The sequence below is a fragment of the Schistocerca serialis genome, chromosome 6 (genome assembly GCF_023864345.2).
Source record: "Schistocerca serialis cubense isolate TAMUIC-IGC-003099 chromosome 6, iqSchSeri2.2, whole genome shotgun sequence".
Taxonomy (NCBI): Eukaryota; Metazoa; Arthropoda; class Insecta; order Orthoptera; family Acrididae; genus Schistocerca; species Schistocerca serialis.
The window spans coordinates 338,395,838-338,421,337 of record NC_064643.1 but is presented as its reverse complement, the minus strand read 5'-3'; the positions used below and the strand labels follow the sequence as shown (position 1 = coordinate 338,421,337).

The 25,500-nt window shown below is 40.4% G+C and overlaps 1 protein-coding gene across 1 annotated transcript in view; it reads right to left on the bottom strand.

Moving 5' to 3' along the window:
• LOC126484859 (uncharacterized oxidoreductase YjmC-like) overlaps positions 1-25,500 on the bottom strand; it is a 219,710-nt gene that overhangs the window by 143,663 nt on the left and 50,547 nt on the right. The window contains exons 3-6 of the mRNA XM_050108455.1: positions 16,252-16,313; positions 16,117-16,170; positions 15,562-15,660; positions 13,357-13,552 (exon numbers count right to left, since the gene is read on the bottom strand). Of these exons, the coding sequence (XP_049964412.1) occupies positions 13,357-13,552; positions 15,562-15,660; positions 16,117-16,170; positions 16,252-16,313 (411 nt within the window). The remainder of the gene's footprint in view (positions 1-13,356; positions 13,553-15,561; positions 15,661-16,116; positions 16,171-16,251; positions 16,314-25,500) is intronic.

Sequence of the window (25,500 nt, the reverse complement as noted above, 5' to 3'; positions counted from 1 at the left end):
ACTTTTTGAACAGTCCTCACATGTGTCCTCCCTCATTGTCTCCTTTCTTTCACATTGGCACTTTCTCCTGTCTGTCTCTCCCATTGTCATTGTCTTCATCCCTTTCTCTCATTTTAAATCCAATGTTGTTCAAATATGGTGGAAAGTGCAACCTGCGAGCGTGTTAGCTCTACAAATATAAACGTAAATTTAATGAAAAATCTATGACATATGTAAAAATCAGTGAATACTACAATCGTAAATGCATTGTGCGTGATATTATAACTCAATTGTCTGGAAATTTTGTCTATAAATAGTGAACTACTGGCACATATTCGAAGTCAAATGAAATGGCTCACGAGTGTGATGTGCGCAATGTTCTACCACAGCCGAGTGTGATGTGCGCAATGTTCTACCTCACGGAAATACAGCCATTGAAAGTGAAAGTATTCCATGTAACAAATGTGTAACAGATATTGAACATTTAACAGAGTGTATCATAAGCATGCAAACAGTGATTAACACTTTAAAGTTAACGAAACTTCGAAATGAAAATAACGAACTGTTAGGTTATCTGAAATCGAGTGCACCAATCAAAACAAAACCGACAAAAACTGTAAATAGTGAGAAAGAAAAGCAGCATGAATGGATCAGAAACAAAAATACTACAGCGAAGGACTCAAGTGTTTGTTTTATGAAGTGCCCTGACAAAACCAAAAGCGTTAATACAAATGAAAATTGTAAAAAAAGCAATCGACCAGTGCCCCAAAAAATGATACACAGTGATAACAAGAGACAGAACGTATTAATTCTTTCTGACAGTCATGGTCATCACTGTGCAAAAATTATGAACAGTCCTCAAAATCAAAAACACTACATCTCTTCTGTAATAAAACCTAACATACAATTAAAGGACGTTGTTTGTAACATAGACGGGAAGACGAAAGAATATACAAAAAATGACAGTGTCATCATTCTAGGTGGGACAAATGACATCCTAAAGAAATTTCAGGATTTCAAATGTGCCTTAACAGATTCTCTTCATAAGACAATCCACACAAAAGTTATCTTGTGCACAATTTCATACAGATATGATGTACCAAAACTGAACAACAGAATCTATGCTGCAAACGAATTCTCGATGAGAACAGCAAAAAGTTATGAGCATGTAATGGTAGTGGACGTCAATACATTCTTCAGTAGAAGCAATTATACAAAGCATGGACTTCACTTGTGAATGGAAGGCAAAGTGAAATTATGTAGACATTTACAACTAGCAGTAGGTGCTGATCTGCAAATACCGGCTCTAACATACATACAATGTGAAGACCTTTCATCAAACACGACAGTAAAAACACAAGAAAAATCAGCAGCAGAAATGGACTTATCCACCTCGATACTTATGAAAGATAAACGAGGAGGCACAAAAAAGAACTGCACTACACCTTCATCACTTAAAGAAGACACAGTGAAACAAAACTACCATTGACTAAACCAGGCTGTGATACTGGAAAAAGCATCTAACCCAAAAAAAGCAGCAGAACCAAATTCCACACCCAAAGATATTCAAGATACAACAAGAACTGGGCACTGGAACCCAGAAGCAGTACCTACAGGAGACCACTAAGGACATCAGCAGATCCAGTCTCAAAGTATCACCAAGGATATCTAATTTTACATGTATCAGTGAACACCAACAATCAACTACTACCACCCCAGCAACAGGAGGAAGTTCAGCAATTCCAGTGAGAAGAAACGTTAAGGCGACCATATCATCTACAAGATTTTTTATTCCCAAAAAGCCTCAAGACCAAATTAGGATAACTAGTACACCTATCTTAGAAGCTAGATTAAGGAAAGGCAAACCTACATTTCTAGCATTTGTAGACTTAGAGAAAGTGTTTGATAATGTTGACTGAAATACTCTCTTTCAAATTCTGAAGGTGGTAGGGATAAAACACAGGGAGCGAAAGGCTATTTACAATTTGTACAAAAACCAGATGTCAGTTATATGAGTCGAGGGGCATGAAAGGGAAGCAGTGGTTGGGAAGGGACTGAGACAGGGTTGTAGCCTCTCCCCGATGCTATTCAATCTGTATATTGAGCAAGCAGTAAAGGAAACAAATGAAAAGTTCGGAGTAGGTATTAAAATCCATGGAGAAGAAATAAAAACTTTGAGGTTTGCGATGACATTGTAATTCTGTCAGAGACAGCAAAGGACTTGGAAGAGCAGTTGAACGGAATGGACAGTATCTTGAAAGGAGGATATAAGATGAACATCAACAAAAGCAAAACGAGGATAATGGAATGTAGTCGAATTAAGTCGGGTGATGCTGAGGGAATTAGATTAGGAAATGAGACACTTAATGTAGTAAAAGAGTTTTGCTATTTGGGGAGCAAAATAACTGATGATGGTCGAAGTAGAGAGGATATAAAATGTAGACTGGCAATGGCAAGGAAAGTCTTTCTGAAGAAGAGAAATTTGTTAACATTGAGTATAGATTTAAGTGTCAGGAAGTCGTTTCTGAAAGTATTTGTATGGAGTGTAGCCATGTATGGGAGTGAAGCATGGACGATAAATAGTTTAGACAAGAAGAGAATAGAAGCTTTCAAAATGTGGTGCTACAGAAGAATGCTGAAGATTAGATGGGTAGATCACATAACTAATGAGGAGGTATTGAACAGAATTGGGGAGAAGAGGAGTTTGTGGCACAACTTGACTAGAAGAAGGGATCGGTTGGTAGGACATGTTCTGAGGCATCAAGGGATCACCAATTTGGTAATGGAGGGCAGCGTGGAGGGTAATAATCGTAGAGGGAGACCAAGAGATGAATACACTAAGCAGATTCAGAAGATCCCTCGATGCCTCAGAACATATTCTACCAACAGATCCCTTCTTCTGGTCAAGTTGTGCCACAAATTCCTCCCCAATTCTATTCAGTACCTCATCATTAGTTATGTGATCTACCCATCTAATCTTCAGCATTCCTCTGTAGCACCACATTTCGAAAGCTTCTATTCTCTTCTTATCTAAACTAATTATCATCCATGTTTCACTTCCATACATGGCTACACTCCATACAAATACTTTCAGAAATGACTTCCTGACACTTAAATCTATACTCGATGTTAACAAATATCTCTTCTTCAGAAACGCTTCCTTGCCATTGCCAGTCTACATTTTATATCCTCTCTACTTCGACCATCATCAGTTATTTTGCTCCCCAAATAGCAGAACTGCTTTGCTACTTTAAGTGTCTCATTTCCTAATCTAATACCCTCAGCATCACCCGACTTAATTTTGCTTTTGTTGATGTTCATCTTATACCCACCTTTCAAGACACTGTCCATTCCGTTCAACTGCTCTTCCAAGTCCTTTGCTGTCTCTGACAGAATTACAATGTCATCGGCGAACCTCAAAGTTTTTATTTCTTCTCCATGGATTTTAATACCTACTCTGAACTTTTCTTTTGTTTCATTTACTGCTTGCTCAATATAAAGATTGAATAGCATCAGGGACAGGCTACAACCCTGTCTCAGTCCCTTCCCAACCACTGCTTCCCTTTCGAGTCCCTCGACTCTTATAACTGCCATCTGGTTTCTGTACAAATTGTAAATAGCCTTTCGCTCCCTGTATTTTACCCCTACCACCTTCAGAATTTGAAAGGGAGTATTCCAGTCAATGTTGTCAAAAGCTTTCTCTAAGTCTACAAATGCTACAAATGTCGGTTTGTCTTTCCTTAATCTAGCTTCGAAGATAAGTCGTAGGGTCAGTATTGATCACGTATTCCAATATTTCCATGAAATCCAAACTGATCTTCCCCGAGGTCGGCTTCTACCTGTTTTTCCATTCGTCTGTAAAGAATTCACGTTAGTATTTTGCAGCTGTGACTTATTAAACTGATAGTTTGGTAATTTTCACATCTGCTTTCTTTGGGATTGGAGATATTATATTCTTCTTGAAGTCTGAGGGAATTTTGCCTGTCTCATACATCTTGCTCACAAGATGGTAGATTTTTGCCGGGACTGCCTCTCTGAAAGCCGTCAGTAGTTCTAATGGAATGTTGTCTACTCCCGTGGCCTTGTTTCGACTTAGATCTGTCAGTGCTCTGTCAAACTCTTCACGCAGTATCTTATCTCCCATTTCATCTTCATCTACATCCTCTTCCATTTCCATAATATTGTCCTCAAGAACGTCGCCCCTGTATAGACCCTCTACATACTCCTTCCTCCCCCCGTGAACCACGGACCTTGCTGTTGGTGGGGAGGCTTGCGTGCCTCAGCGATACAGATGGCCGTACCGTAGGTACAACCACAACAGAGGGGTATCTGTTGAGAGGCCAGACAAACATGTGGTTCCTGAAGAGGGGCAGCAGCCTTTTCAGTAGTTGCAGGGGCAACAGTCTGGATGATTGACTGATCTGGCCTTGTACCGTTAACCAAAATGGCCTTGCTGTGCTGGTACTGCGAACGGCTGAAAGCAAGGGGAAACTACAGCCGTAATTTTTCCCGAGGACATGCAGCTTTACTGTATGATTAAATGATGATGGCGTCCTCTTGGGTAAAATATTCCGGAGGTAAAATAGTCCCCCATTCGGATCTCCGGGCGGGGACTACTCAAGAGGGCGTCGTTATCAGGAGAAAGAAAACTGGCATTCTACGGATCGGAGCGTAGAATGTCAGATCCCTTAATCGGGCAGGAAGGTTAGAAAATTTAAAAAGGGAAATGGATAGGTTACAGTTAGATATAGTGGGAATTAGTGAAGTTCGGTGGCAGGAGGAACAAGACTTTTGGTCAGGTGAATACAGGGTTATAAATACAAAATAAAATAGGGGTAATGCAGGAGTAGGTTTAATAATGAATAAAAAACTAGGAGTGCGGGTTAGCTACTACAAACAGCATAGTGAACGCATTATTGTGGCCAAGATAGACACAAAGCCCATGCCTACTACAGTAGTACAAGTTTATACGCCAACTAGCTCTGCAGATGATGAAGAAATTGATGAAATGTATGACAAGGTAAAAGAAATTATTCAGGTAGTGAAGGGAGACGAAAATTTAATAGTCATGGGTGACTGGAATTCGTCAGTAGGAAAAGGGAGAGAAGGAAACATAGTAGGTGAATATGGATTGGGGGGAAGAAATGAAAGCGGAAGCCGCCTTGTAGAATTTTGCACAGAGCATAACTTAATCATAGCTAACACTTGGTTCAAGAATCATGAAACAAGGTTGTATACCTGGAAGAATCCTGGAGATACTAAAAGGTATCAGATAGATTACATAATGGTAAGACAGAGATTTAGGAACCAGGTTTTAAATTGTAAGACATTTCCAGGGGCAGATGTGGATTCTGATCACAATCTATTGGTTATGAACTGCAGATTGAAACTGAAGAAACTGCAAAAAGGCGGGAATTTAAGGAGATGGGACCTGGATAAACTGAAAGAACCAGAGGTTGTACAGAGTTTCAGGGAAAGCATGAGGGAACAATTGACAGGAATGGGGCAAAGAAGTACAGTAGAAGAAGAATGGGTAGCTCTGAGGGATGAAGTAGTGAAGGCAGCAGAGGATCAAGTAGGTAAAAAGACGAGGGCTAGTAGAAATCCTTGGGTAACAGAAGAAATATTGAATTTAATTGATGAAAGGAGAAAATATAAAAATGCAGTAAATGAAGCAGGCAAAAAGGAATACAAATGTCTCAAAAATGAGATCAACAGGAAGTGCAAAATGGCTAAGCAGGGATGGCTAAAGGACAAATGTAAGGATGTAGAGGCTTATCTCACTAGGGGTAAGATAGATACTGCCTACAGGAAAATTAAAGAGACCTTTGGAGAGAAGAGAACCACTTGTATGAATATCAAGAGCTCAGATGGCAACCCAGTTCTAAGCAGAGAAGGGAAGGCAGAAAGGTGGAAGGAGTATATAGAGGGTTTATACAAGGGCGATGTACTTGAGGACAATATTATGGAAATGGAAGAGGATGTAGATGAAGATGAAACGGGAGATAAGATACTGCGTGAAGAGTTTGACAGAGCACTGAAAGACCTGAGTCGAAACAAGGCCCCGGGAGTAGACAACATTCCATTAGAACTACTGATGGCCTTGGGAGAGCCAGTCATGACAAAACTCTACCATCTGGTGAGCAAGATGTATGAGACAGGTGAAATACCCAGAGACTTCAAGAAGAATATAATAATTCCAATCCCAAAGAAAGCAGGTGTTGACAGATGTGAAAATTACCAAACTATCAGTTTAATAAGTCACAGCTGCAAAATACTAACGCGAATTCTTTACAGACGAATGGAAAAACTGGTAGAAGCGGACCTCGGGGAAGATCAGTTTGGATTCCATAGAAATGTTGGAACACGTGAGGCAATACTAACCTTACGACTTATCTTAGAAGAAAGATTAAGAAAAGGCAAACCTACATTTCTAGCATTTGTAGACTTAGAGAAACCTTTTGACAACGTTAACTGGAATACTCTCTTTCAAATTCTGAAGGTGGCAGGGGTAAAATACAGGGAGCGAAAGGCTATTTACAATTTGTACAGAAACCAGATGGTAGTTATAAGAATCGAGGGGCATGAAATGGAAGCAGTGGTTGGGAAAGGAGTGAGACAGGGTTGTAGCCTCTCCCCGATGTTATTCAATCTGTATATTGAGCAAGCAGTAAAGGAAACAAAAGAAAAATTCGGAGTAGGTATTAAAATCCATGGAGAAGAAATAAAAACTTTGAGGTTCGCCGATGACATTGTAATTCTGTCAGAGACAGCAAAGGACTTGGAAGAGCAGTTGAACGGAATGGACAGTGTCTTGAAAGGGGGATATAAGATGAACATCAACAACGAGGATAATGGAATGTAGTCAAATTAAATCAGGTGATGCTGAGGGGATTAGATTAGGAAATGAGACACTTAAACTAGTAAAGGAGTTTTGCTATTTAGGGAGTAAAATAACTGATGATGGTCGAAGTAGAGAGGATATAAAATGTAGACTGGCAATGGCAAGAAAATCATTTCTGAAGAAGAGAAATTTGTTAACATCGAGTATAGATTTAAGTGTCAGGGAGTCGTTTCTGAAAGTATTTGTATGGAGTGTAGCCATGTATGGAAGTGAAACATGGACGATAACCAGTTTGGACAGGAAGAGAATTGAAGCTTTCGAAATGTGGTGCTACAGAAGAATGCTTAAGATAAGGTGGGTAGATCACGTAACTAATGAGGAGGTATTGAATAGGATTGGGGAGAAGAGAAGTTTGTGGCACAACTTGACTAGAAGAAGGGATCGGTTGGTAGGACATGTTTTGAGGCATCAAGGGATCACAAATTTAGCATTGGAGGGCAGCGTGGAGGGTAAAAATCGTAGAGGGAGACCAAGAGATCAATACTCTAAGCAGATTCAGAAGGATGTAGGTTGCAGTAGGTACTGGGAGACGAAGAAGCTTGCACAGGATAGAGTAGCATGGAGAGCTGCATCAAACCAGTCTCAGGACTGAAGACCACAACAACAACAACAACATACTCCTTCCACCTTTCTGCTTTCCCTTCTTTGCTTAGAACTGGGTTTCCATCTGAGCTCTTGATATTCATACAAGTGGTTCTCTTTTCTCCAAAGTTCTCTTTAATTTTCCTGTAGGCAGTATCTATCTTACCCCTTGTGAGATAAACTTCTACATCCTTACATCTGTCCTCTAGCCAGCCCTGCTTAGCCATTTTGCACTGCCTGTCGATCTCATTTTTGAGACATTTGTATTCCTTTATGCTTGCTTCACTTACTGCATTTTTGTATTTTCTCCTTTCATCAATTAAATTCAGTATCTCTTCTGTTAACCAAGGATTCCTACTAGCCCTCGTCTATTTTACCTACTTGATCCACTGCTGCCTTCACTATTTCATTCCTCAAAGTTACCCATTCTTCTTCTACTGTATTTCTTTCCCCCATTCCTGTCAATTGTTCCCTTATGCTCTCCCTGAAACTCTGTACAACCTCTGATTCTTTCAGTTTATTCAGGTCCCATCTCCTTAAATTCCCACCTTTTTGCAGTTTTTTTTCAGTTTTAATCTACAGTTCATAACCAATAGATTGTGGTCAGAGTCCACATCTGCCCCTGGAAATGTCTTACAATTTAAAACCTGGTTCCTAAATCTATGTCTTACCATTATATAATCTATCTGAAACCTTTTAGTATCTCCAGGGTTCTTCCATGTGTTAGCTTTGGTTAAGTTATGCTCTGTGCAAAATTCTACCAGGCGGCTTCCTCTTTCATTTCTTAGCCCCAATCCATATTCACCTACTATGTTTCCTTCTCTTCCTTTTCCTACTGTCGAATTCCAGTCACCCATTACTATTAAATTTTCGTCTCCCTTCACTACCTGAATAATTTCTTTTACCTCATCATAGATTTCATCAATTACTTCATCATCCGCAGAGCTAGTTGGCATATAAACTTGTACTACTGTAGTAGGCGTGGGCTTCATGTCTGTCTTGGCCACAATAATGCGATCACTATGCTGTTCATAGTAGCTTACCTGCACTCCTATTTTTTTAGTCATTATTAAACCTACTCCTGCATTACGCCTATTTGATTTTGTATTTATAACCCTGTATTCACCTGACCAAAAGTCTTGCTCCTCCTGCCACCAAACTTCATTAATTCCCACTATATCTAACTTTAACCTATCCATTTCCCTTTTTAAATTTTCTAACCTACCTGCCCAATTAAGGGATCTGACATTCCACGCTTCGATCCATAGAACACCAGTTTTCTTTCTCCTGATAACGACATCCTCTTGAGTAGTCCCCTCCTGGAGATCCAAATGGGGGACTATTTTACCTCCGGAATATTTTAGCCAAGAGGACGCCATCATCATTTAATCATACAGTAAATCTGCATGCCCTCGGGGAAAAACTACGGCTGTAGTTTCCCCTTGCTTTCAGCTGTACCACAACAGCAAGGCTGTTTTGGTTAGTGTTACAGGGCCAGATCAGTCAATCATCCAGACTGTTGCCCCTGCAACTACTGAAAAGGCTGCTGCCCCTCTTCAGGAACCACAAGTTTGTCTGGCCTCTCAACAGATACCCCTCCATTGTGCTTGCACCTATGGTACGGCTATCTGTATCATTGAGGTACGCAAGCCTCCCCACCAACGGCAAGGTCCATGGTTCATGGGGGGAGGGGGGGGGGGGACAGCCAATAATTTGGAGATTTCAATCCAGTCCCCTACATGTGAAACGAATCATTCTCGCACTACCATAGACCAAATAATAATAAGTTCCAAAACAAAATATTAATCAGTTGTAATTAAAGCTGGACTGGCAGACCATCATGCACAGGCTATAAGCTTTTGTGTAAACACTAATCCATCCTATAATTACATGAGGAAGACTACACACATGGGCAGAACTTTCAGTAATACTGCAGTAAAAACATTCCAGAATTATCTCCAACAAGAATCATGGGAGATAGTGTATAATACAGAAAATATTTCTGATAAGTTTCAGACATTCATGAATATTTTTAAATATTATTTTGATCTTGCTTTTCCATTGAAAGCCAAAACAACGCATACCACTAAAAGCAACAAGTGGATTACTAGTGGTATAAGGAAATCTTGTGATAGAAAATGGCACCTTCACAATATTGCAAGAAGCTGCAACACAACTCAGGAGTTTGATAGTAACCCACAGGAAGAAGCTAATATGTTTAATGACTATTTTCTAAATGTAACAGAGAAACTACTACAACAGACTTCTAATAGAAAACAGCATACAGAAACAGGGAAAAAAGTCTCAAGCAGATCAATGTTTCTGTACCCAACAAATGTAGAAGAAGTACAGGTTACAATAAAAAGTCTCAAAACAAAACACTCTTCAGGTGTAAATGATATACCTGATTTCATTATAAAGAAGTGTGGGGACTTGATTACTGAGTCCTTAACCCACCCATGTAACCTATCTTTTGCTACAGGAACTTTTCCTTCATGTTTGAAAATAGAAAAAGTAAACCCATTATACAAGAAAGGAAACAAAGATGATATTTCCAACTACAGACCACTGGTACTTCTGTCTGTTTTCTCAAAAATATTAGAAAGGCTTTTCAATAAGAGGCTAATAGACTTCTTAGAGGTAAATGGCATTCTGTCAGAATCTCAACACGGATTTAGAGCAAACCACTCAACCGAATTTGCAGTTCACTCCTTTCTATTAGAGGCACTGATAGCATTAGACAACAAAAAACTTACCATGGGCATATTTTTAGATTTGTCAAAGGCATTTGACACCATAAATCATGACAAATTGCTAAACAAGCTAGAAAATCTTGGCATTAGGGGAACAGCTAACAACTGGCTCAGCTCATATCTTAAAAACAGGGAACAATATGTGGAAATAGATCAAGAAAGGGCAATGTCATTAGGAAATATAATTCCAAGCTACTGACTGTTAAATATGTAGTGCCACAAGGATCAGTAATGGGTCCTGTTCTGTTGTTACTCTATGTAAATGACCTAAACATAAGCAATGACAGCAGTAAAATATTTCAATTTGCTGATGATAAGAGTGTTCTAATTACAGGAAACTCAGAAGAAACTCTTGTAAAACACATAAAAGAAGCCACTGACAGGCTAACATGTTACTTTGATGACAATGACTTAATAATAAACACTGAAAAAACTGTAGCTATGGATATACACACAGCACAAACAAAAAATCTGATATCACCCAATCGAGAGCTATATGGACAGACAATTGCCAAAACAGCCTGTACCAAATTTCTTGGACTTCATCTACAAGACAACTTGAAATGGAAAGCACAAATTGAGCAAATGGACAAAAATAAAGTACTTTTTGTTTTGTGCTGCGTACATTAAAAAACTGTACCAGCTACAACACCCTTCAGTGTGTATATTATGCAGTTTTACACTCTCACCTCCAACATGGGATTATGTTCTGGGGAAATTCTGAAGATGCCATCAAAACATTCAAAATTCAAAAAAAAATTATAGGAATAATGGAAGGGGTAGATAATCGCAAATCATGTAGACCATTGTTTCAAAAAAGAATGACCTGCCTCTTCCTTGCATATATATACTTGAAAATATAATATATTTAAAGCAAAACTTAAATACAAAAAGACCACTCATCACTCAAAATCATACAATACACAGCTATGATACAAGACAAAAATTGGATGTACATGTTCAAAGCACCAACACAAAGTTATTTCAAAACAGCCTTATCCATCCTAGTATCAAACTATACAATGCCTTACCAGATACCATATTTCAAAACAGCCTTATCCATCCTAGTATCAAACTATACAATGCCTTACCAGATACCATTAAACACATAAACATTGGTCACTTCAAATCTAAACTGAAGTTGTACTTGGTTGATCACTGCTTTTACACAGTAAATGAATACCTACAAAACTAAATTTTTGTGTGTTTACCCATTCATTCAGAAGAATATTTGTATTTTATCTCTCTGTATATAGCATAACAACATTTATTTAAGTATTCATCATTAATTGATATATTAATGTGCGTTATTATGTACAAAGGTATATTATATGTAAAACTGTTAATATTAACAAAAAAAATCCAAATATCTCTTGCACAATGTGCAGCTGTAGATGAAAATGGACTAACAAATCAAATCAAAATCAAAATAATTCTTCCTTACCACTGTCTCCTTCTCTGCCGCTTTTGCCGTCTGTCTGTCCCACTGCCATTGTCTTTGTCCCATTCTTTTTCTCTCTCACTGCCACTGTCTCTTTCTTTCTCACTTACAATATGCTGTCTTTCTCTCCAGCTGCCACTGTCTCCTCTCCACACACATCGTCGAGGATTGTTTGCTGAGAGTGTCAACCCCTAAACCAGGAAACTTTAACACATGGGCATAGGAGATGGCGAAAACAGGCAAATATTTTTGTGTTAAGGTTTGCTGGTCAAAGGGAGGGCGGGGGAGCTCGGAGCTCAGTGTCCAGAACTCCCAAGCCTATGCATTATTTCCACTCATCTCTCTTTTTCATTTCCACTGTCTCCTCTCTCTTTTGCTCCCACTGCTACTATCAACATCAGTTAATCTTTCTCTTTTACTGGAACAGTCTCTCACTAACCATCACTGTCCCCTGTCTCCTTCTTTCCCACTGGCAATACTCTGCTCTCTCTGTCTATCTGACACTCTCTTTCAATGCAAGAAAGAGTAAATATGTTTGCATGCCAAAATTTTTTGTGAGGAAGGTAGAATGAGGATTAAGACAGCTGCCCCACTTTTCTGTAGGAGTCTTTTAGAGAGGAGCATATTCACCTTGTTGTGCTCTGACAGAAACATTTTTCGGAGGGTTCCTTTCATTTCCCTGTTACAGCAGAGTGTGCTGCTTATATAAAATGAATTCTATGGGACACTAAAGTTTTGACAGTTTATTTATGTATCTCAACACATTTACCTACTTTGACACATACAAGCAACAAATAAGTGTGTATAACATAATATTAGCACAAAATTTTCTCTCATCCAGTGAAATTCACTTTATTTTTAGTCTACACCTACAGTATACCAACAAATATGATGTTTGATATGCAGGTACAAAAACGTTTGTATGACAAAGTAATCTTTGTAAGGTGCTTACACCATCAGGCAGCACTATCAAATAATTTCCAGTTGAGTACAGCCGGTATATGTAGAACATACTGATTATACAGACAGCACACTATAAAATTTTATTAGTAACAAAATGGTAATTAAAAACATTGTTGGGAATGTCGGAACTATTTGATGAACTGAGAATCCTTATTATGTGTTCACTAGATCAGTTGAAACTACATTTATACCTCAGATTGGATGTTATTTGCACTCATATTGTAACTTTGAATCTCTGGATACCAGCTACAGATAATGATATAAAAAAAAGCTTCAAGTCCTCTGAGAACATCATCTTAATTACGTACAGTAAAAATTTTGACAATTTGCCATTAATAGAAATTATAGATGTGGAAATCCCCACAGTCAGTAGTTCTGGTTTTCTCAGGAACCACCCATGAACCAATGGCGCTTTTATAACCTGCCTAAGGCCCACCCTAGACCACATATAATTCAAAAGAACCATCAATCTGTTCAATTTTCCTTGGCTGAGGAAGCATGTAATGTGTGAATTTTGACTCTGTATTGTAAGATATCTACAGTATACTTGTTCTTCAATAGGTATACAGATGGTCACTAGGACAGGGACTATCCAAAACACTTGACCCCTTATCTCTGTGATCTATACCCCCTGCAAACTCATATTTTCGTGAGCAGCTCTTTAGGGCATATAGGTACTGTGCACTGTTGTGCACGGACTGATAAGAAAACATTTGTAGAATAGCAGCACTTACCACTAAGTATTCCAGAAAATACTTCGACAAGAATACCCAAGCAATAGCCTTTATATCCAGAATGCGTTTCTGAACCTCCAAGGGGCATGAGAAGGCCAGTTTTGAAGGCCACCTCAGCATCTGTTGTTGGTGCACCATCGGGACCCAGAGCCCAGCCGGATGGAATAGGTGCTTTTTTACGCCGCTGGAATTCAATCTGAAAAGCAAAACAATGCTTTGAGAAGTTGTTATATACGTGTACAAATGTGTGTGTGTGTGTGTGTGTGTGTGTGTGTGTGTGTGTGTGTGTGTGTGAGAGAGAGAGAGAGAGAGAGAGAGAGAGAGAGAGAGGGAGGGAAAGTGAGAGAGAGAGAGAGAGAGAGAGAGAGAGAGAGAGAGAGAGAGAGAGAGAGAGAGAGAGAGAGAGAGAGAGTTTTAATCTAACATGACAGGGGTCTCAGACAGTCGAGTAGTACTCAGAATGTTTCACACCACTTTTCTATATGTGGCCTGTTTTAGGGATGAGCTACACTTTCATACAATTCCCCCAATAAACCACAGTTGCCCATCTGTCTTCCCTACTGCCATCCTTATGTGCTCATTCCACTTCACATCAGTTTGTATCTCATGCCAAGAAATTTAATCCATGTAACTGGGTCAAGCAGTACATTGCTAATATTGTATTCAAACATAAATGGATTGTTTTTTAAACTCACCTGCATTAACTGACATTTTTCTACATTTAGAGGAAACTGCCATTCACCATACCAACTAGAGATTCTATCTAGGTCATCTTGTATCTACCTACAGTCACTCAATGGCAACACCTTGACATATACCACAGCATCATATGAAAACAGTAGCATATAGCTGCTCACTCGGTTCATCAAATCATTTACGTATATATAGAACTAACAACACATTTCCCTGGGGCATCGCCTGATGAACACCTGCCACTGAGGACAATGTACTAGGCTTGATTACTTAAGAAGTCAAGGTCCTTGAGCCTCTCGCATATCTGGGAACCTAATATACACTTGGCCCTTTGTTAACAGCCAGCAGTGGGGCATCCTGTTTAATACTCTCCAGATACCTAGGAATATGGAAACTACCTGTTGTCCTCCATCACTGGTTCACAGGATATTATGTGAGGAAAGGGCAAGCTGAGCTTAACACAAGTCAAGCTTTCTAAACTCATGCTAATTTGTGGGCAGAAGTTTTTTCATCCCGCGGAAGTCTATTATATTTGAACTCAAAATTTGTTTAAAAATTCTGCAGGAAACTGATGTTAATTATCAGCAACAAAAAACAATGAGGAGTAAATGTGTGCTGGTGTATAGCTTTGCCATCACACTTGATTGGCACTAGGAAATGTTGTGTAGCAGGTGCCTAACTAGGTGGGTCTATGACAAGAGAAGACCAAGACATGCCCCCAGGCTTTGCACCAATAATGTGCCCTGGACAGCATGGATATAGGCTGCCGCTGACAACCAAGCTGTCTCAATCACTCAATCTCTCTCTCTCTCAGTACCTCAGTATGTCACATTGGGACTCAGTTCGCATTGAACCTCAATATGTCACATTGTGCTCAAGTTTTCCACAGTGATAGTCATTGCCACACTCTGAGGGAATATTAGTCATTGAATATAGTTGCAATATGGACATAGACATTGATTGCTGTTAATCACAGAACTTCAGATTGGACATCCTTGAAGTTAAGTACTCAATTGGTTTCTGTAATAAACTGTATTTTAATCACATGTGCATTTAATGTTGTAGTGAGAGGAAACTGCCCACCCACCTATCATACCTCCCTCTCCTCATCCAGCCACAAAACAGCACAGGAGGGCACAGCTACAACAAAATATACTGAACAGTGAGAAATAATTCCACAAAGAGGAATCTACTTTACACAATATTCTTACAGTTCACTTATGATTAATAAATGTTTTATTTATTTTAGGTTCAGTGCCCCAGAAGGGAGTTTCATAAGACAACAAGGAGTGGAAATATGCAACATAAGCCAAAACCAAATAAACTTTAACACTGAAATTGATTATTAAGAATTTTATTATTGCTTGTAACACATACACAGTTCCTGTTTACCATTTGCTTAACTGTTTCTGTTTCAAACAAAGTGGAAGAAATGTGTCATAATCGACTAACCAACAATTTAACATCACTCAGTTTCTTTGTTAACTTGTGATTGAAACAGAAGTGCTTTACCTTTCCCACAGCGACAGCAGTTGTGGCCATATCAATAATGATACTATCCCCTCCAGTTCCTGGAGCTGCCAGTGACAATGGATTTGTACCCAGGGCTGCCTGTAAATATGTAATGTGTTTGGTAAATATTTATAACATAGTTATACAATACTTCTACTTTTTTTTGCGTTATTGTAGGATGATAAATTATAAAAAAGAAATCACAGTTAAAAAATAACTGCCATGTCAATGAATATCTCAAGAACGCAATACAAACAGCCAGCCAGTATGCAGCAATAACTTTAGATATTTGTTTTGTGCTTTACAGGTGTACCAAGACTTTATTTGTAACACTCACATGAATTCTCTACCTCAATGATTTCTGTGAATGCTACATGGCAGTGAACTACTGTAAAGCATCCTTGGGAAGTAATAGCCACAGGTTTGCAAATATTCTTCTCATTGTGAATATTTCCTATATGATTTTTACTATTTACAATGATGAATACACAAAATACAGAAAAATTATCTGGGTAACTCATAAATCTCAAGAGATAAAGAACAGATATGCCCTACCTGCTTTGCATGAGTTGGCGTCATCAGCGGTGATGTGTTTGTAAAAGTCATACCCTGAAATGATGGAAATGACTAGTAAGTGATAAGATTCCCTTAATTACTGCTAGAGTACAAACTAAATAAAATATAACTCACCAGCATTCCTTCCTGTAGTGCTTGTTCAGCATAAAAAGCAGCTATTCCATAGTGATTAGAACCTGGGAAAAAATCCAAAATGACTACTCATTCTGTTTTAGGAATGATGCCAATCTCTATGTTTTAAGTATACAGGCTTTGATAGAATAATGAGACCCATTATATTTCACTTTTGTACATACATCAATACACTATTATGGACATTTTATTATGAAAGAGGAGAAGAAATGAGTAAATATAAATCAGGCGTTTAAGGCCATATATAACAGTGTATGAAAATGTAACTGTAGTCAGTATGTGGGGACACCAGCATGAGTAATACCTCTGATCAGAGAATACACCAAGTGGAGCACAATATCTGGTGGGATTCCAAAGAAACCAGTTCGATTCAGAATCTTATACAGCAAGGACATCTTGTATGTTGAATTGTAAGCAATAAAGCAGTATCATAACACCAACGTGTTGTCTCTGTTGTTGGTATAACCTCTGTGCCAAATAGGGAAAGCTAGTATACAGGTAACCTGCAACAATCATGTAACACAATGGGGAGACATTTTGTTCTGTATACACAGTAGCAATGCAGCCATCCTGCACTGATGGCGCCACATCATCAGTCCATAAAGACCTCAAGGACTAGCAGCAGTGATGTGCATCATCAGCGTAATAACTGTCAGCCAGTGCTCAGACATGAACTAAATACAGCCATAGGTGTTGCTTCTCAAAACAACACATGCTTCAGCACATCGCAATAGTGGGTTCCATTCAACAGTCTGCTATTGGACTTTGTACAAGATTTGACACTAAGTGCATCAGTTCATGATTCAGCAGGACGAGTGGACTAAATATGAACAATAACATGATTCCCGTGTCAATTGCATCAGCCACTTCATGGACGCTATTAGGAATTATGACCATCAAGTATGGTGGAGTGCAACAGACCGTAACTACCTAGATGTGATAATTGGATCCACAGCCGCACTGTGGGTGATCCAGAATACTTCATCAGTTACACCGTTTTACGAGACAGCATCAGTGCTACCTCAACTAGATCATACTAAAGTTCACAGACTCGGCACACAACCCAAGCTCCCAACATTATGGACAAAACAGTCAGCACTTTGGTCTGTGACAGCAGAATGTGTGTTGACTTCACTGGGGATTTTGGATGATAACTCTAGATTTGTGACATTAATTTGCCACTAAGCAGAGCATGGTGACACTTTCAGTGATGTCACTTGTGTGTTGCCTGACTGTAATAAATATTAAATGGCAAAATTGGCCTTTCACCAATGCTTGTTACACACCCAGAACAACAATTGAAAATGGTAGTCTACGATGAACAATTCACCAACAATATGTGGTCCAAGCTGTAGTGCTGACTACAGATACTACTCAATGTGATCTCATGCCAGTCACTTCATTGTGGACCCTATAGATTGGCAAGCTTCTGTTGTAACTACAACTTGCCATGACTGCTCATGAGGCAGAGACATTAAAAAAGAAGCTATGCATGGCAGACAGAATGTTCTCTGTGCTACAGCATCAATGCTATGGACAATAACATGGCATGCAGCACTGAATCTGAGTTGAACACCCCATGTACCAATCCACTCTGACCCATGTTGAAAGCACATGATGGCGATGTCACCATCCCCAATCAGGACACCAGCCTGCACAGCAGACACACACAACCAGCCTCCTAGCCGGCAGTGTTGCACCAAGTACTGCCACAGCCTCAAGATCACAGAATTGCTGGTATCACGTCTATTTTGGTGGTGCCACACTTAATGGCTGGCCTCCCTGTGGCTACTGTAACTACAGACTCAGGTCACAAAAGGTGCATTGGCAAACACGGACTTGTCAAGCCACCAATGCTCACAATGTGTTTGCTTAACATCTTCTGCATCATTCCCGCCATTTGGTGGAAGGCTTTCTATATTTGATCGAAGCATGCATAAATGCTTCCTGTTCAGTATGTAGTCTGACATCTGTATAGTACTGAACAATACAAATGCAACAAGATCTGGCACAACATCCCTACAATTCTGGACTCCAAATTGACTTGCATATGACCACTCACAGAAACACTAACTAAAGCTCAGATCAACAGTTTCTATGGACCTTCTTTATTACCATAATGAGTGAACCAGTGGTCGGAATCACCTTTCTATGGCACTTTCGCCTTTCAGCGGATTTAGAAAATGCTACACTACTGCATCCTGCCACCAGATGACTCATCCTGTGGCTCTCTGTCCTCAAGCTACCTCATCCATCAGAAATTACCACATGCCCCAGTGGGCATCAGCATGATGATGACACATACTCCCATGCACTAAAGGAGTGAATTATTATGATAGAGAACCTAATGATGACACAGCAGCTGCTTCAGGACACTCAAAGTATTGGATGTGCTCTGTGCCGACAAAGCAGTACTTCATCAATACATACATGAAGTGTCTGTTGCATTTGGGGATATTGATGAGTAATGTGAGAGCCTTTTGCTCATACATTGCACAGCTGAGGTTGGTATTACCTCAGACATGCCCACCTTGACTGACTGCATCTCAGCTCCACTATGATCCACAGCTACGCAGTTAATGACCCCAAGCATGCCTCATTGAACACAGGTCAATACAGCACACTCTGCCTCATCTCTCAGCACATGGAATGAGTGTACCATCTCCCCCCCCCCCCCCCCCCCCAACCAGGTGCAAGTGAAATTTTAACAGTACACAATCGATAATGGTACAGTGCACCGAATTCTCATGATACTCCATCTGCCAGAAAGCACATTAGCTGGCACCAGTACACTGATGGGCCACACCAAAGCAGTGGTCAGTGAATTATTACAATCAGGGATAATCCTTCAGACAGCCCATAGGCTTCCCAGAGGAAATTTACACTGAAGGACAATGGTTCCATGAGACTCTATAGTGATCACAGAGCTCTCATTGCTTGAGTGATACATGACAGTTATCCATTTCCAAATATTCAAGACTCTACACACTCTCTAGTGGACACCTCTATTTTCAGCATCATTAATTGCAGAAAAGCTTACCTCCAAATACCTACATGCTCAGATGACATCTCTCAGATCCCAATAATCACACTATTCAAAATTTTTGAGTCCCTATTTGTGCCTTACAGACTAAAGAACACAGCGCAAACTTGACAGCAGTTTACTAGCAGAGTCTTCAAATTTTACTTTTGTTTTGCATACCTGGATGATATACTAATATTTTCTGTCAGTCCGTATGATCATGAATGGCATCTTGAACTAGTTCTCATTGCCCTCCAGGACACATGTGATCATAAACGAGGATAAATGACAACTGAGGAAAGCCAAAGTGACCTTTCCTGGACAAGTACTAAATGCCACAGGCATCAAACCCCTCTCAGAACAAACAGAACTCATTAAGCAATTACCACCTCTACAATATTGCCATGACCTACAATGCTTTCTAAGCATTTTAAATTTTTATCAGTATCTGATGCTTTAGGTAGCAACAATACAAGCCCCTCTCACTTGCATTCTCTCCAGGTTGAAAACACAGGGAGAAAAAGAATAGAGAGACCAACAAAATGCAAGAAGTGTTCCAACTAACCAGAGACTCCCTCACAAAAGGAACCACTTTGGCCCACCCAGTACCTGATGAACAGCTCATTATCACAGACTGACATCAATGATTCAATCATCAGAGTGGCCTTACAACAACTTGTGGTAGCTCAAGCTCAGCTGTTCCAATTCTCAAAAAGAACTCATGGCCTCACAGTCAAAGTGGTCCATGTTTGATCATGAATTATTCATCATCTTTGAAGGAATCAGATATTTTAGAGAAGATATTAAAGCAATACATGTCATTATGCATACAGATCACAATCCACTCACCATATGATAACCCTCAAAAGAGATTAGTTCTCGTCTTTTCTGTCATCTTGACCTTACTGTGCAATGTACAATAGACATCTGTCTCTGACATGGTGTTGACAACATAGTTGCAGACTACCTGCAATGGATTAATATTATTTCTCAACAACTAGAGTATCACAAACTAGCAGAAGAGCACAGCCAGGACGTGACCATTCTGGACTCACTTAACAGTGATTCCACCAATCTTTACTTAGAAAGACAGGCAGTCCCTGGGACTAACATCCAAATATTATGCAATGTATCTCAGAATAAAATTCAGCCACTAGTCCCCACATTGAAATGGTGCACAATTTTTGAACAATTACAAAACATGGTGCACCCAATGCTTAAGCCAACAGTATGGATCATTACTGAATGTTTCATTCAGCCAAACAGTAAATGTGAAACTTCATGACAGATTAAAACTGTATGCCGGACCAAGACTCAAACCTGGGACCTTTGCCTTTCACGGGCAAGTGCTCTACCATCTGAGCTACCCGAGCATGACCCATGATCTGTCCTCACAGCTTCAATTCTGCCAGTACTTCATCTCCTACCTTACACAGGGCAGTGAGTAACTCTGAATTTGTAATGCTACAGGATGGTATGATCCAGCCAGCTTTACAGCCACTCTGCTCAGGGCTGCATAAAGTTTTAAAATGGGACAGTCACACATTCAAAATTATGCTCAACAGAAAAACAATGATGGTCTCATTAAACCATCTAAAACTAATGTGCATTCTTTGCAAACATGCAGCTGTGCATGACACAGACCCAGAAGAAATGAACAAAGAACCATGCAATATTTCACCCCTCAACATGCAGAGAGCTTATTCAGTCTCTGAGAGGCCAGCTGTCATCAGCCTTGATGTGACAGACTATGATCCAGAGAACATCCAGTGAAAATTATAGACAGTGATCTGGTAGCAGTCATCTTCCATGCAAATCATGTGACAAATAACAAGTTATTGCTTGACAACTTACACACACACATATCAGTCACCTATGAATACTGATTATGCTTCTACATTATATCTTCGCATGTCAGCAAATGGCATACTCACTATTACAGCCCCTGAGGAACCACAGTGGCAGCTATCACACACTACCTCACAGACAGCTTCCGATCCTCCTATTGATGTCCTATCCAGGTGCCCCGGCTTCTGTCTCCACCTGCACCAAGCAAATCTCAGTACTGTCGCCCCCACTGGGCATTTTGGCATCATATCATCTATACCGCACAAGTGCTGTGGGCCAGTCCATGATAAGAAGTGGTGCAACTGTGTCCTGCTTTGCAACTGGCCATGCCATGGTTGGTCACCTTCGTCACAATGGACCAACACCAGGAACCGCTACAGCTGTGTCCTGCTCAGCAGTTGACCACAACACATCTGGTCAAATGTATCTGCACATGAACCAACAGCACAACAGCACCCACCAATGATCACTCTACCAGTGCTGCTCACTATTGGGTATGGGGTGAGGGAGCAGTATGGGGTTAGGGACACCACCAGGAGTAACACCTCTGACAAGTGAAAACACACAGGAGAGTTTAGTACCTGGGTGGACTACAAAATAAGTTAGGTCAGTTTAGGATATTGTACCATGAGGATGTCTCTTATGTTGGGTTATGAGCAGTAAAGCAGTACTATCATACCAATGCGTCATTTCTGTTATTGGTATCATCCCTGCATGTAATAGGGGGAGCTATCACAATTGTTTGGTGAAAATTTCATGATTAATTTTAAGTGGTTTTGTCACATTTTGTTGGAATGCTAATAAAATCTCATACTTAAATAAAAATAAAGGAAAACACAGAATGGGAACTGAGGAAGAAAAATCTAGAAATTCAGAATAAAATTTTTATAACTATAGAAAATTGAGGATGTAAACAATACAAAACTGAATGAGACAGGAGCACACTACTCATGGCTAGAATGTCTAGTAATGGACTTGGCACAAATATCGAAGGAACGTGTGTGCTTTTGTATGTGTGTGTTTGTGTGTGTGTGTGTGTGTGTGTGTGTGTGTGTGTGTGTGTGTGTGTGTGTGTGTGTGTGTGTGTGTGGCCTCAGCAGACTTGGGTTTGGGGGGTGGGAAAGGGGGCAGCAATTGGGCCCCATTGGACCCTCACAACATAAGAGTGCAGGCATTTTATTCATTGCAGAATCCCCATGATTTTCTAGTAATGACTGCCTGTGACTCTACTACAGTGCAGATATTGCACTCCCAAGCGTGGCAGCAAATACAGTGATTTTAGTGATCACTGTATACAGTGATGTTCCAGAACACTATTTTGTCACCAAGACCTTACCACGAGTTCAGTAGCATACTTCTCAGACAACTGGAGAACAATTTTGGTCTTGTAACAGGGGCAGCTATCATGCTGGAAGATGCCATTGCCATCAGGGAATACAGCAAGCATGAAGGGATGTTGGTGGTCCGCAGTATAGCTCATGATGTCTACAGTTGTCATGATGCCTTCAGTTATGACCACATGTCCCATGGAGCCCACAGTATAATAATGCCTCCACTGGACTGTGTCTGTGAAGTAGTGCCTGTTATGCGCAGTTGTTCGCCTAGACGACAGGGTATCCAGAACACAACTATCATCCTGGTGTAACAAGAAACATGACTCATATGACAAGGCAACACGTTTACATTAATCTAGTGTCCAATTTTTGTACCCCATAACCTACTTGTTCTTTCGCTATCCTCCAACCGTTTACCATAGGTACTCATGACGGTAGCATGTGTAGAACCAACCAGCTTCACTTTTTGGAGATGCTTTATCCCAGGTGCTAGCCATAACAATCCGCCTTTCCCAGAATGAATTTTCACTGTGGAGTGGAGTGTGCACTGATATAAACTTCTTGGCAGATTAAAACTGTGTGCTAGATTGGGACTCAAACTAGGAACCTTTTGCCGGCAATTGTTTTTTCAACTGGGCTACCCAAGCAAGACTTACAAACCTTCCTCACGGCTTTACTCCAGACAGTTCGTCATCTCCTATCTTCAAAACTTTGTAGAAATTCTCTTGCAAAATCTGTCCTTCGTCACCCTCACTTCTGGTTGTGGATTTCCCCTATTTGCGGTATGTATTCTCACTAGGACGATTTCCCATTCATCTCTGCTCCACTTAAATACTTTACCACATTGCATGCCCACCAGATGGGATCCAATCTCACAGATGCCAGTAGTCATTATGTTTTTGCTTATCAATGTATACTGCAAATGGCAACATTTTCCATTGACTTGCTAAATGTTTTTATTTATGTGCAGTTTCAGCTGTTGTGCTGCTCTCAAACAACAGCTATAAACAACAGTATCAAAGTGTGGCATCGAGCAGGCAGTTCTAGGCACTTCAGTCTGGAACTGCGCAACCGCTACGGTCACAGGTTCGAATCCTGCCTCGGGCATGGATCTGTGTCATGTCCTTAGGTTAGTTAGGTATAAGTAGTTCTAAGTCTAGGGAACTGATGACCTCAGATGTTAAGTCCCATAGTGCTTGGAGCCATCTGAATCTGTGGCATCAAATACGAATGACGTATCTCTGCCATCGCAAGTTCTTTAACCCTGTGATCTAATGGCCCACACCATCTGTCTGATTTGCTGTAATGTGGATGTCTGTATAAAATACACCAATTCTTACAGAAATGGGTGTGTTTCTTTGGGCCAAAACCCAACAGAAATCCCACAGTGGATCTGCAAACCAACGTCCCACCTGAACGTGTGGAGGACGTCACCATCCTCATCGATGACAACCACATCTTCATCCTGCTGCAAAACAACTCATCCCACCCAACTGGGGACCCAGTTTGTCAGTCGATCGCTGGCTCCCACCCACTCCAGCGTGAGGTCGACCACAAGTTCCTCCGAGCTACGGTAACCCCCTAGGGAGGGTTACGGTTTAAATGCTGCCAGCTGATCATGCGGAGAACCGCACCACATCGCTCCATCCTCACACGTGGGCTGACACCTCATTTGCCCACACACCTACAGGAGTTCCACATTGACCTCCCAGCATGGTTCTTGCCGCAACAACCTCCATCACATCACATCACTGCCATCTCCCTCACCACCTTCATCGCCGGACACACCTCCCTTCCACTACGTTCAAACCGTGCTCCACTCTGCGGGGAGAGGGGCTGTGTGGCATCGTAAATACAAATGACATATCGCCACCATTGCAAGTTCTTTGACTCTGTGATCTAACGGCCCATGACATCTTGCTTGTTGAGTTCGCTGTATGATTTGTTGTAATGTGGACATCTGTATGAAATATATCGATTCTCACAGAAATGAGTGTGTTTCTTTGGGATACAACCCTACAAAAGCAAGAGAACTGGAATGTGAGATCGTTATCTTCTAGATATATTTCAAATTTATTGAATACCTTGCATTAAATTGTGCAAGGTTATGACTTCAGAACGTTGAACCATATTCATATCAGTAATGTAAAACAATGTACTATAATTATACACTGAGGTGACAAAAGTCATGGGGTAGTGATATGGACATACGCAGATGGCAGTAGTACTGTGTATACATGATATAAAAGGGCAGTGCATTGGCAGAGCTGTCATTTGTACTCATGTTATTCATGTGAAAAGGTTTCCAATGTGATTATGGCAACACGATGGGAATTAACAGACTTTGACTGTGGAATGATAGTTGTAGATAGACATATTGGGCATTCCATTTATCTCTGAATTCAATATTCAGAGATACACAGTGGAAGAGTTTGCCAAGAATATCATATTTCAGGCTTTACCTCTCTCACTTAACAAATGAGAGCAGCGGCATTTACATAGAATTGTCAGTGCTAACAGACAAGGAAAACGACATGAAATAACTGCAGAAATCAACCTGGGAAGTACGACGAATGTATCCATCAGGAGAGTGTGGCGAAATTTGGCATTAATGGGCTATAGCAGCTGACGACCCACATGAATGCCTTTGCTAACAGCATGAAAACGCCTGCGGCTTCTGTCCTGGGCTCACTACCATATCATTTGGACTGGGAAACTGTGGTCCAGACAGATGAGTCCCAAATTCAGTTGGTAAGACCTGATGCTGGGATTCGAGTGTGGTGCAGACCCCATTTAGCCATGGGCCTGAGTTGTCAACAAGGCATTGTGCAAGCTGGTGGTGGCTCCATAATGGTTTGGGCTGTATTTACGTAGAACGGACTGGGTCTCTGGTCGAAATGAACTGATCATTGACTGGAAATGGATATATTTGGCTAGCTGGAGACCATTTGCAGCCATTTGGAATTCATGTTCCCAAACAACAATGTCATGTCACCAGGCCACAAGTGTTCACAACTGGTTTGAAGA